Source organism: Protopterus annectens, chromosome 5.part0 (assembly GCF_019279795.1).
Source record: "Protopterus annectens isolate FY-2018-M chromosome 5.part0, PAN1.0, whole genome shotgun sequence".
Lineage (NCBI taxonomy): Eukaryota > Metazoa > Chordata > Ceratodontiformes > Protopteridae > Protopterus > Protopterus annectens.
In genome coordinates, this window is record NC_056735.1 from 339,669,883 (window position 1) to 339,683,589 (window position 13,707).

The 13,707-nt window shown below is 42.4% G+C and overlaps 1 protein-coding gene across 1 annotated transcript in view; it reads left to right on the forward strand.

The window, feature by feature from the left end:
* The window catches only part of LOC122802616 (ornithine transcarbamylase, mitochondrial-like), a 426,405-nt gene that overhangs the window by 151,715 nt on the left and 260,983 nt on the right, over positions 1 to 13,707 (forward strand). The window contains exon 5 of the mRNA XM_044072307.1: positions 5,992 to 6,145. Within this exon, the coding sequence (XP_043928242.1) occupies positions 5,992 to 6,145 (154 nt within the window). The remainder of the gene's footprint in view (positions 1 to 5,991; positions 6,146 to 13,707) is intronic.

The following is a 13,707-nucleotide window of genomic DNA, read 5'->3' on the forward strand; positions in this document are numbered from 1 at the left end:
TTGTGTTAGGAGTGAACTTAAGATACTGAACCATGCTGAGAAAATAATCTTTGAAAGGCAGCTTTTTCTTCTTTTTTTTTTTCCTCAGCACATTCTGTTTGCACTATGGGTGAAACAGTGGTGCAGTGGATAGCATTGCCACCTCACAGCAAGAGGTCTCCTGTTCGAGTCTCGGATGGGGTGCCCTCTTTGCAGAGTTTGCATGTCCTTCATTTTTGCGAGTTTTCTTCAGGTGCTCCGGTTTCCTCCCACATTGCAAAGACATGCAGTAGGTGGACTGAACATTTTAAACTGGCCTTATGTGTGAGTGTGTGTCTGTTGTATGGAGGAACAACCACAGTAGCTTGGCTCTAGGCGATTGTTACTGGTGAAGTGATATCCCCAAACCCATGTGCAAAAATGGGAGAATGGGTTATGGATGGCTGGCTGGATGGATGGATGGATGGATGGATGGATGGATGGATGGATGGATGGATGGATTCTGTTTGACTTTGACTTATTCAGGACTGGGCTATAATCCACGCTGTGTGAGCATATTTTCCATGGAGAGTTCACACCTAGTTGGAATTTCATTGGTTTAGGTTTAGATTATTACAGTGTAATCTGTCCACAATTTTGCAAAACTGAGGTCATATTCCGACTCTGTTTCATCTCACAATGGTATTTCATGTGTAATATTTGCCAATCCAGCTGTTCCACAATATTGACAGTTTTTTTTTTTTTTTTTGTCAAACGTTTGGCGCTGATGAGATCACAAGAGACGGTATCATCTGAGTCGGGTGCTAACCATACAGTTTCACACTTTTAGTCTGACTTCACTTTCCAAAACTCCTGATTGGCATCCAATAATGGAAAGTTCTTGGCCGTTGGAATCATCGCTGCAACTTCCACAGCATCCTTATGAGGATAGTGTTTTCTCTTAATAGACTTATTCAAGTCCCTGGGAGTCAAATACACGTACAGGTTTTATTCAGTTTCACTGCTGTCACCAGACTGTTAACCAAGACTTTTGGATCCTTTCATTTGTCAATCCCACCAGCTCTTCCTTTTTGTGAGGAATGGGTTTAAGGGATATTTTCAACTTTGCTGGTGAAGAAGAGGAAATTGATTTAATTCACTTAGAACTAAAATGTTTGAGGGCCTTCTTAAGTGAGAAAAGCTGTCAGCTCTCTTGCATACCAGAAGTCGTCTTGTTGGTTCATTAAGACAGTAATTGCTATCATGTAACATAGTTTATGCGGTCTAAGTCTTTCTTGAAGTTTTCTGTTTTTCTGCAAAGCTGTGCAGAATACAAAAGACTGAGGCTGAACTGCAGACTTTCTGGACAAGGGGTTAAAATCCCTTAGGAAAATGTTCCATTCCTAGACTTTTGAATCTGAAAGTTGGATAACATTGTGAATGAGTACTTAGTCAAGGCTACAGTGCCTTGAGCTTTGGCAGCCTAGGGTGCTTTAAACTGCGCCTGCTTGTTCTGTTCTGTGACTGATCAGTCTTGGGGAGCTGTGGTAGGACCTGTGGGAGCTGAGCTTGTTGGTGTTCCCACTCAAGGCTTTTATGGAGATGTTTCACTGTTTGCAGTACATTGGTCTGATATACTTTCTTTAGTGCTTTTTTTGATGAAAATACAAGCAAAGAGTAATTTCTGCAGCATCTCTTTGACCATTCTGTGTGCCAGCAGAAGTGATGGTTACTTGACCCTCACATTTTTATTGCATTGCATTGAAATAGCATTTTTCCTGCTATACTTTACAGACTTGTCCCTTTGCAATTCTTAAAGTGCGTGAAATGTTATTGTTTCATAACCAGTGTGCTGTTGTGGTTTGTCTCTTACCTTTTGGGTCATTGTCACAGTGCAGTGTCAGGAGTTAAATTTTGTAACATACAACTTTAAAGTTATAAATGTAAGTTATAAATATGGCAGTGGAAGGATGGAGCTGCTTCCTAGTTGTGTATCCAGATAACAAAATACACACTCATTATTTCTGTTGGATGTGTATAGACTTGAGAAATAATAAATGAGACTAAATAATTTAACCTGTTAAACATTTTCTTATATCTTTTGCCCATGAAGATGAGGACATCCAGGTTTCCAAGTTGTTCCATGCTGCCAGCATAATTAATTATCCTGCAGGAGTGAAGATCGTTGTTAGAGATCATATAAAGACTCATTCCCTAGTGTACATAGCTGCCTCTGTAATCTGTTTCTAATTGGTAGTTACGTAACATTAGTTATTGCTACTGAAAATGCACATACGCATCCCTTAAAAAACTATGATAAATATGACTTCTGTTCAGAGACTTTACTGTTTAGTGTAGGGAGTTGCAGCAGAAAGTCCTGTAATATCTTCAGGACTAGGCTTCCTCCCCAGCCATATCAGCAGTGCCGACACCTCTTTGGGAAATAGTCTGTTAATGAAATATGATGACTTGAGCTACTAGTGAAACAGTGAATCTCAAAGGAATCTCATCTGTCCCAGTTTGGTCAAACTTTTCTCTTATTATGGCAGTTGTTAGTGCTGTAACTACCGATTTTATGCTTTAGCCAAGGCACATCTTGCTCTCTGTCTGGCAGTTACCATTTTGTTCTCCTTACCTCTAATCTCTGAAGTTTGTTTGCTGGTAAGGTTGGACCATAAATTAGTCTCAATTGAAGTAACTGTTGGACCCCACACCCCCATAGGAGCACAAAAACTAAGGAACTTCTCCAAAGCAAACTACAGCCTACTAAGTGATGGTATAAAAAAATGTTATACCCCTGCAATCACAGGCAATAATGACTCATATGCAGAGATGTAGACAAATACCCTATATAATCATCTTAGCATCTGTATAGACTCAGTTGTATCTGACCAGATTAAAACCAGGCCCTCCCAAAAAAAAAAAAAAAAAAAAAAAACAAGCCACCTTGATGGTATAAACAGATTGTATAACAAAATGAAGAAATTGATGTCCAAGAACAAGAGGCAACTGTCTCTACAGAGGAAGAATGTCCTCCACAGATTGAGCAAGCAAATCAGAAGTCTTGTAAAGTCCTTTAAAGTTAATTATGAAGCTAAAATAGCATCCATAGCCAAGGGCAATCATAAGGCATTCTTTAACTATGTCCGAAATCTAAAAAAGAGTGTCCAGCAATGTGCCAAATTTGTAGTAGATGGTATGACTCCTACTATACTGGAAGAAATTACCAACCTGCTAATTGACAGATTTGGTGCTAACTTCAGCCCCCCTATCCCCACCAGCCATACCCCAAAGCATACCTGACACCAGTTCTCTACCTAGTATCTCTAGAGATCAAGTCATATTTGCACTCTCCAAGGCCAAAAAACACATTTTCAATGTGACCAGATAATATCCCAGGTTGCTTACTAAAACAGGACCTAGCTGACCCACATGCCGTTCTCTTTAACCATACCCTGAGAACTGGCGTTGTACCAGCAGATTTGAGAACAGCAACAGTAAGCCTTTGCATAAAGGGGGACCGTCAACTTACCCTGGGAACTATAGACTCCTAAGTCTAACCAGCCTCATCTGCAAGGCCATGAAAACTATCATCATGGACCTTGTCAACAAAGACATAGGCAGCATTCAAACTCTAGACCCAATCCAGTTTGGCTTCATTAAGGGTAGAGTGTGCTTATTGAACCTGGTTGACATCTTCGAGAAAGTCACCAAAGCCCTGGATGAAGGTAATGCGATGCATACCACCTGTCTGGACATAGACAAAGTCTTTGACACAATCCCCCACTCGGGTATCATTGAAAAACTCTCCCAGCTAGGTATTAACCCTTACATCACTAGATGGGTGGCTAATTGGCTCACCAACATAACACATATTGTCAAAGTTGGTGACTCCACCTCTACCAGGAGACCCATCACCAATGGCGTACATCAAGGATCTGTACTGGGCCCTTTACTATTTGGAATCTACTTTTCGGAAGTCCAAGCTAAAGTAGATGACCTTTGGCTTACTAAGTTCACTGATGATTATAAACTAGATGCAGTTATTGAATCCCCAATGATGTTAACATATTACAGGAGGGGCTAACACAAACAAATGACTGGTCCCAAAGTCACAGTCTAAACCTAAACACAAAAAAGTGCACTATTATCCCATTTGGTAAAGCAGCATTCCCCACTAATTCCAGTATTGACAGCACCCCTCTAAGTTCAATCCCAGTGGTACGAGATCTGGGAACATAGGTTGACAGCAATCTGAACTTTGACCACCAAGTTTCCACGGTGGTAAGGAAAGCCTTCTGCATTGTGCATCTCATAATTAAAGGCATCACATCCAGGTCTAAGGATGTTATATCCTCACTTTACTTGACCCTAATCAGACCATTAATAGAACACAATGCTCCCTTCTGCATGTATCTCACCAGACACCTGCAGCAACTGGAAAGACCGTAGAGCTTTCTCACTAAGAAGATACAGGGCCTCCAAACCATGACTTGCATGGACAGACTGAAAGCCATGTCACTGTACTCTGTGTCATATAGGCTACTGAGTGGCATCTTGTGCCTGGCCTACAGGGCAGTCTTTGACCCTGACCTGATAGAATTGCTGTATATCCGCAAGTCAAATGGCACTAGAGTCACTCGCTCTAGGGATCTCAACCTTACTAGTGACATTAACAGAACATGCTGGAGAGACAGGTGTGTCTCCCAGAGATTACCACTGCTCTGGAATAAGCTTCTAATTCATGTGAAGCAGAGCTCCTCAATGACCCTATTCAAGCACAACCTGGACAAATGAATGGGTGACTGCAGATTCACCCTGGGGTGACACCCATGCTTTTCACGGACAGGGGTAAGTTGGTACTGATCTGTAAAGTATGTCCATCTATACAAAGCCAATTGGGACAACCTGGGATGTAAAATGGCTAGGCTTATAAAGGTTCTAGGGCCACTAGCCTAGTAACCTTCTATGAACCTATAAAAGAGGTCGATGTGTTGATCATCTTTATCTGTATAATTACATGCTATAGTAACAATGATGCTTATTTTAAAACATTTTTGTAGATGTGGTAGATGTATGAATTACTGTTAGATAAACTCTCACAGCAGTGTTAGTCTTGATGTTTGTGTTTATTAATATCACCTGATCATACCTCTCAACCTCTTAGTGCAAGAAACACACAAAAAGAATCCAAAGAAATAAAAAACACAAAGTTAGCACCAGCACCTTACTTTATTCATCAACATTGATCTGGCACCTCGGCAGTTCGCCTTCAAGGATCCATGCTAATGTTGTGTTTTTTTATCTCTTAGTGCAAGAAATCTGGACAAAGCCTAAAATAATGGGGGGACAAAGGTCCAAAATAGGGACAGATTTTAAATATTGTTCTTATAAACTTCGAAAGATGCTAAAATTACAGCATTTGTGTTTGCATGCATTTTCTGAAGGAATGAAGTCTGAAACTCTAATATGTGTTATTATTTAAGGACCTCAGTCTTTAGTGATTTGCCAGAAAACCACACATTTTACGAGACCAGACCAAAAATGTGAGACAAAAAATGTGAACATTCTGCAAAAATCTGGACAGTTGAGAGGTATGCACCTGATGCGTGGAAGTCCACTGACAGTTTGTTTTATTGGTAAGTCTTACATCTCTATGGAACTGATGGTTACTAGAATTAATGTTACCTAATGAGTATCACTCCAGTAACAATCTTTTGGTTTGGTAAGTCTTACCTGCTTAGGTAACTGTTCCTTACTTCTGCTGTTTATCCCTTATGTGTAGTACAGCCTCACTTAGTAGCCATGTTCATGCAGTGAATTAGTGCCAGGAGCATTTCATAACTTGTGCTTTAAGCTTGTTCATGGGGTTCCATAAGAACTGCCAAGAAATTTAACAGGCATGCAGACTGTTGAGTCTGTATTTCTGTTATTCTGGAAGCTTTATTTCTCTTCACTAAATGTAGATTTATGGTATATCTTGAGATTGCCATTAAAATTATTTTTTTTTGTAATTATGGTTTTTTTTCACAGTGTTTTGTCAAGTATGACAGATGTGATCCTTGCTCGTGTCTACAGCCAGTCTGACTTAGATCAGTTAGCCAAGGATGCGTCAGTTCCAGTGATCAGTGGGTTGTCGGATATGTACCATCCTATTCAGATTTTGGCTGACTACCTTACACTTCAGGTATAGTAGTTCATATGTAGTCAAGTCTTTTAGATCCAGCAAATAGTGTTACTGTTTCAAAGTCCAGTCAGCTGATTGGCAGTAGAGTTGCGTAGTTGAAAAACTAGTAAATCTTCGCAAGATCTTTATTCAAGATTAAGTTGCAGGCTACACAGTGCAAAGTAGTTCCAGCTGGCAATAGGACAGACAGAGACCACAGTTCTGCGTCTGATCAGTAACACTAATGTAATTATGTATGTGAAGTCCCTCCATCTTACATTTGTTTATTTTCTACTGTTCACAAGACTGTACTTGACCTATTTGTTTATTTATTGAATGAATTAATTAATCAATTACTTAGCATTTGTTTACCAGGAAGGTCCCGACTAGGCAGAAGAAAAAAAATACCACTCAGTGGAGGCCTGCGAAGAAAAGCTAAACAAATATGACATGAATCTATAATGAATAACATTAAATGCACAGTTACGGTGGCTGCACATGTACAACAATTGTATAGATTCGAGACATTGAATATTTACAAATAATAAACATAAAAATAATTGTACAATAATTTTGCTGATAGAAAAGTCAGTAAATGTTTAGGTAGAGAGAGTGAGGGAGACCTTTGCCAGGGGTATAGTACAGTACACCAGAGAGGAAGCAGAAGATGTAGTAGTGATTGTATATTATACTTGAATTAAAAAGTGATATTGGAATAGATAGCATTATAATTGTGTTATTTCCTGTTGGTGATGTAGGAGAAGCTGAGTGTCAAAGAAATATAGGAAATTAAGGGTCGAAAGAAAGTGGAAAATGAGTGACAAGTTAAGCAAGAGTGTTAAGATAGAGATAGTGAATGGTGAGGGGCAAATGTTAAATCAGTGAGTAAAAGCAGCCTCATACAGACGTATTGTAGATGGGGTGTGGATATTGTATAAATTGAAAACAATTATGCCAACTTAGTTTATTGATATTAGTCAAAAAATGATATTTAAGTTGTGAGGGTTACCCAGGGATTGAGCAAGAAGAAAGCCAGAAATCTGATGGGTATTTCTTAAGATCAGTTTTGAAGGTGAGGAGGTTATTGGTTAACATCAGTGAGAATAAGATTACTTTCCATATTTAAGTGATGTAAGTTGAGTATAGGACATCTCCTGATGAGTTTTTGGATTAGGAAGATTAAGAAACAGTTTGCCTTGTGAGTACAATTGTCTTTATTTATATAATGCTGAATCCTGTCAGGGTTGGGCATTTTTGTGGATTGTGTGCCATAGTGTGGGATATGATTAGCTGAGAGTAGGGAGGTAATGAGGCAATTCAATTCCAACAGTTTAACTAAGTAGTTGTTCTCTTTCCTAGTTGCCTCTTATCAGTGTTTTTCAGTACAAATGAATTTGCATCAGCAGATTTAGTTTTTTCAGTGATCACTCCACTTTGTGTCTCTTTGGGAAGCAGTTTCAACTTCTGACTTTCACTCATTTCAATTAATATGTGTTGTTTGCTGGTACAGCCACAATTTACTCTCTCCTTTTGTTAGTTCAGCAAGACAATCAGGGACCACCATTAAGGGAAATGAGTCCCACCAGGGACTGCCATTAGGAGATACGATTTTCTTCTGTCATGGTAATTAGTGAAGTGTAAGACCATCTAAGGAACAATGTGTTATGATGTATTATGTATGCTTTCTGCTTATTCTATCCACCATGAATGCAAAAGCAAGGACTACAAGGAAAGGGACCACTGAGATGAGGGGTAGAGAGAGGCCAGAGGTTTTATTCCTTCTTGGTCCTCATTCTTTCAGTGACTTTTTACACCATAGACCATGGGATTCTCCAAGAGTGCCTATGATTTTATTGTTTCAGTGGCACTATACACTAGTGGTTTGCCTCTTACCTCTTGAGTCATAGTCAGGGGTTGGTATCAGGAAATAATAGTTGTGTAAAATCTTACCATAATCATAGAGGTCCTTCTCTTCTATATGCTGCAGTATTCATCATATTAGGGAGTCTGCCTCCGTCTGATTCGTACGTCTGCCCAGTATATGAAAGTCTACATGCTACTGTGAGGTATGTGCTGAGCCGCACATCGTCCAGTGTATGTCGGCCATAAAGAGATGTCGGGTATAAAGCAAACGTCAGCATGCACCAGCCTCAGAACTGAATGCCACCAAGTACCAGCTTGGGCCTGGGTGATAAACATATCACCAGGAAAAAAACAGGCAAGCATCAGGGTGAAGGCCGGGGGTGCAGTACTGCAGCATATAGAAGAGAAGGACGTGTGGTTATGGTAAGATTTTACACAACTGTTCTAGGTCCTTCTATTCATATGCTGCAGTATTCATCACATTAGGGAGAATTCAAAAGCTCATGCTTGGAAAGGATTGGGAGGAGGAGGAGGAGCAGAGGCTTTTCGTACAAATCCATGTAGAATTGCTGTGGGAAAACCATCCCTGGACCTGGAAATAACATCAAGCTTGTAATATTTAGTGAAAGTATGAACAGAGGACCAGGTAGCTGCCTCTAGGATAGAGCAAGTGTTTAAGCCTTTAAAGAAAACCCCAGAGGAGGAAGCTGCCCTAGTGTAGTTTGCCCTCACTGGAGAAGAAAGGTTTTTACCATTAGCTAAATAACAGAAGGAGGTAGCTTTAGAAATCCAAGTAGAGATAGCTTGCTTGGAAATTGATTGACCCAGGGCCCTTGGGTGGTAGGACACAAATAGACCCTCAGATTTACAGATAAGTTTGGTTTTGTCACGCTAGTATCTGGGTTGCCTGTGCACATCCAAAGTGTGCAGATTTCTCTCACTGGGAGACTGCAGGGAAGGAAAAAAGGTAGGAAGGTTAATAGACTGATTAAGTGATAACTCATTTACCACCTTGGGCATAAAAGAAGGGCTGATACACAAGGATATCCTGTCTCTATGAAAGACTGTGAAGGGGGGATTGGACATCAAAACTTGAAGCTCAGAGTCCCTTCTGGCAGAGGTGATGGCTACTAGCAGAACTGTTTTCCATGTGCAGTGTTGAAGGGAAGAGGAGCTTACTGGCTTAAAGGGTGCCAATGTAAGATTCTCTAGCACAAAATTGAGATCCCAAGGAGGAGGGATTGGTTTTCTTGGTGGCCTAATATGAAGGACACCTTTAAGGAACAGTTTAACTTCTAACCTAGAGGCTAAAGGAGGGGACATACGCAGACAAGCCGAAATGGCTGAAAGGTGAGCCTCCACCGAGGAGAAGGACAGCCCACCCTTCATCAGTTCACATAGATGGAACAAAACCACCAGGACATCCACTGATAGTGGCTGTAAGTCCTTCTTGCAACACCAGATAGAAAACCTTTTCCATTTGGAAACGTAGGATTTTCTAGTAGTAGGTTTTCTGGCCTCCTGCAGAACTTGAAGCATGTCCTCTGAGAATAGGTGTCTAAAGGGGATTAAAACCCTATTACCTTCAGAGCCAAGTTCAGGGTTGACAGCTGTGGCTTTATTAGGGTTCCCTTGCCCTGTGTGAGTAGATGCATCCTGTGGAGTGACTTGTGATGATTGCCCCTGGCTATGTGCAGGAGAAAGGGGGATTCAGTGCTGCCCTGGCCAAAAGGGGTCACCAACAAGATTTTTGGCTGATCCTGCTGAATATATGAATATGGGTGGCAGTTAACTTAGTATTAATCTATGAATCTATGAATCTATTCAGTAGGACTTTTTGGAGGAGAGGTAAGGGGTGGGGTGCATACAGAAACATCCCCTTCCAATTAATGAGAGAGCGTCCACCTTCCAAGCCAAGGGACGTGGAACCCTCGCACAAAATTTTGGAGTTGTCTGTTCATGGGGAAGGCAAAAAGATCTACCTGAGGCATACCACAACGATGGATCAGGTCCAGAAACACATCCCTGTGTAACATCCATTTGTGGGATTGGCTGATTGATCTGCTTAATGAGGCTGCCACCACATTCTGAGCTGAGGGGAGATAAATTGCCTGAAGGGTAACTTGACTTTGTAAGGCTAACTCCAAGCATGTATGGCTAGTCTGCATAGGAGGTACGACTTCGTACCCCCCTACTTGGTGGTGTACCAAATGGCTATAGTGTTGCCTGTGAACCACCTCAGCACTCCTGTAACTAGCTTGTTTTGAAGATTTGTAGGGCAAAAAGAAGAGCCTTCATCTCTTTTACATTTGTATGTTCCTTCGTCTGTCTGGAGACCAAACATCTCTGAATCTCCAGGATTGAAGAGTCGCACCCCATCTTGTGTCTGTGTATAACTCTAGAGAGGGGAGGGGTGGTTGTAGGGGAAGACCAGGGTTTTTGGTCACTTGAAGGATCCACCAATCCAACTCCTTTTTTATGCAAGGCTGAAGTGGAATCATGAAATTCAGCGGGCGAGAGTGCTGCATGCAGATTGTCCTTAAGAACCACTGGATTTTTCTTCATGTGCAACTTGGCCAAGGGACGCAGTGGGATGGTAGATGCCATGAATCCCAGGAGGTTTAGGAAGTCCCTGGCCATTAGAGATTGGAGGGGCAAGATGTTCTGGAAGTAAGACGTGAGGAATACTATCTTTTCTGTGGGCAGTGAGGCTAACATCTTGTTTGTGTGGATCCTGCAGCCCAGGAAAATGTGGTCTTGCGAAGCGGTCAGAGAGGACTTCAGGTAGTTTATGGTGAAGCCTAAACTCTCCAGAAGGGACATAGTGACAGAAAGATGTTCCTGAAGAAGGCCTGGGGACTGGGGTTGGATAAGGAGGCCGTTGAGGTAAGGGAAGATCTGAATTCCCTGCATTCTGCAGTATGCTGTGACAGGAGACAAACATTTTGTGAAGACCCTTGGTGCCATAGAGAGACGAAAGGGCAAAGCGCAAAACTGAAAATGCGAGGAAGGAACAGAAAAATATAAAAATTTCATGAACTGAGGGTGAATGGGGATATGAAGATAAGCATCTTTTATGTCTAATGACACCATGAATGACTGGGGTAGAATGAGAGGGAGAAGAGAGGGCAAAGTCAGCATTCGAAAGGAGGGGACCTTTAGAAAGGTATTTAAATGGGAAAGGTCCAGGATTGGGTCTCCAGGGGCCATCCTTCCTGGGGACCAGAAACATCCTTGAGTAGAATCCTTTCCCTTGTTGGGTGGAGGGGATCTCTTGAATTGTCTCCTGAGAAAGAAGATCTGAAATAACCTGGGGGAAGAATATCAATTGATCATTTGGTGATTGTCGGATACTTCTGAAAGAGGGGAAGGTTTCCCAAACCATGAAATATCGTCTCTGGATGATGGAGAGGACCCAAGAGTCCTGGGTAAACCGGTTCCAAGCAGCAAAAGTGAGAGAGAGATGAAGGGACAGGGGAGTGGATGACCCTGGAGGCAGATAGTTACAGGCTACCAGGCTTAGTTTGGGACTGAAAGGGTTGTTTTGGAGCTGGAGTGGATGGAGCAGATTTGGAAGAAGCTGGTTTCCTAGGTCCTCTTTTACTTTTAGAGGAAGAAAGCAGGACAGGCTTTCTCACAAAGGCAATATTTGCTGGATAGTTCCTTTGGAACCTGGGGAATGGAGAAACAAGAATATGCTTGAGGTCCTGCAACTCCTTACCTTTTTCCTGTAAAGATTTGAAAAGGTCTGCCACAGAGCTATCAAACAAGGCTTTATTGTCTGGGGGGGGGGGGGGGTGTCCATCAATTTGGCCTTGAAGTCATCAGGCAAAGATTGCAGCCTGAACCAAAAGTATCTTCAAAGGATGGACCCAGAGGCCGCTGCCCTAGCTGATGCATCAGCAGCATCATAACTGCACTTGATGGAGTGCCTGGTTACGTGGGCAGAAGAGTTAAGGATAGCTGCTAATTTTACCTTGATTGGAGAGTCTGGGAGGTCTGAAAGGAGTTGCATCTGAAAGAGAGCCAGGGAGTACTTGGCCATGTGAGTTTGGTAATTAATTGCCCGGAAGGCCAGAGTGGCAGCTGTATAAACCTTTTTCCCCAGTCTATCCATAACCTTGCTGTCTTTATCAGAGGGCAGTAGAGAGGTGGATGGAAGCAATTTGAAGGTGTTTTCAGCTAAAACTGTAATGGTAGCTGGGTCAGCAAATCGGGCTTTGAAAAGCAATTTGGAGTCCTCCGGTACCTAGTAGAAACTGTCCGGATGCTTGGGAGCAGGAGGATGAGAATCTGCACACTGGGATGCAGCCGCAAAACCATCCAGAAAGGCAGGTAGGATTGAAGGAATGGCAGAGGGGTTGGAGAATCCATCTGCAAGAGGTCATAATACCTCTTTTGTATATCAGAGACTTGGGAACAGTCCCACTTAAAAAAAAAAAAAGTCTTTCTTCGCCAGAGAAAATACCCCCCCCAGGGGAATCTGTACCATTAGATTCCTCTTCAGGAGAGGCATACCCCAGGGGAGAAGCCATTTGGATGGAGTAGGACAAGGACTCCTCTCCCAAAGATTCTACCTCTTCGGAAGAGGTATCTGCAGCTGTCCTCTTGAAAGCAGTGGAAGGAGAAAAGGCCTGCAGAGGGACCGAAGGAGAAGGTTGGCGCAGAGCCATAAAAGTATTGACAAGGCCTTGTGAGAAGGCCTGCCAATCAGGAGTTTGCACCTGTGGAGCTGGAGTAACATGCTTTGCCTTTATTTTCATCTTTTTAGGGGCTTCCATATGGTGAAAGGTGGAAGGGCCTAACGGCCGACATTCCACTATATTGGTAAGCACATCTTCATACACAGTGATTTGTGTGATGCCACAAGGACCCTCGGAAATAATGAGCCATGTTTCCTCCTTTTTGCCGGAGTCGGATGCCTGCACTTCCCTCCTGCATGTGCTGGTAGACTCCTTCAGGGCTTCTGGTGTGGTGCTCGCCCAAGGCACATCCATCAACTCTGGTACAGCCTCTGGGCCTACATCAGCCTCAGGAGAAATGACCGTAAGAAAGGGTGCAGCTGGAAGTTTAGGTCAAGATTTCTTGGCCTTTTTCTCTAGGGGCTCATCTGAAGGACCCGATGTTACATCCATGTCCCATGCCAGATGTTTAAGGCATTGGCTCTCTAAGTAAAGTTTGAGCAACACTAAGCGGCTCCTATTGGGACAAACAGCTTACAGATAGTGCACGCGGTGTGATTGTGGTCTAGACCTAGACAGAACAAGCAGAGGTCATGGGCGTCTTTATTTTGAATCTGCCTTCCACACTGGCACTTGCCATTCCTAGCTGATATGAAACCACCCAACAAACAAGCAGCAGCAGCAAAAGAATATATATAAGAGAAAAAACCTCAATGTTGTACTTACCTGATACACAACTGATCTGGTGAGCGAACATCTGGAGCACGTGATCGGACAGGCAGCAGAAAAGTGCTGACATTTGCTTTATACCCAAGGTCTTTTTATGGGCGATGTATGCGGGATAATGTGTGGCATAGCACGTACTTCGCAGTAGCATGTAGACTAGCCGGACATACGAGTCAGCCGGAGGCAGACTCCCTAATGTGATGAATACTGCAGCATATGAATAGAAGGACATTTATTTTTTCTGGCTTTCCCTCATTGAATGCAGAGTGCTCTAGGGCTGCATTTTAGCCCCATTATTTTTGACAGTTTACA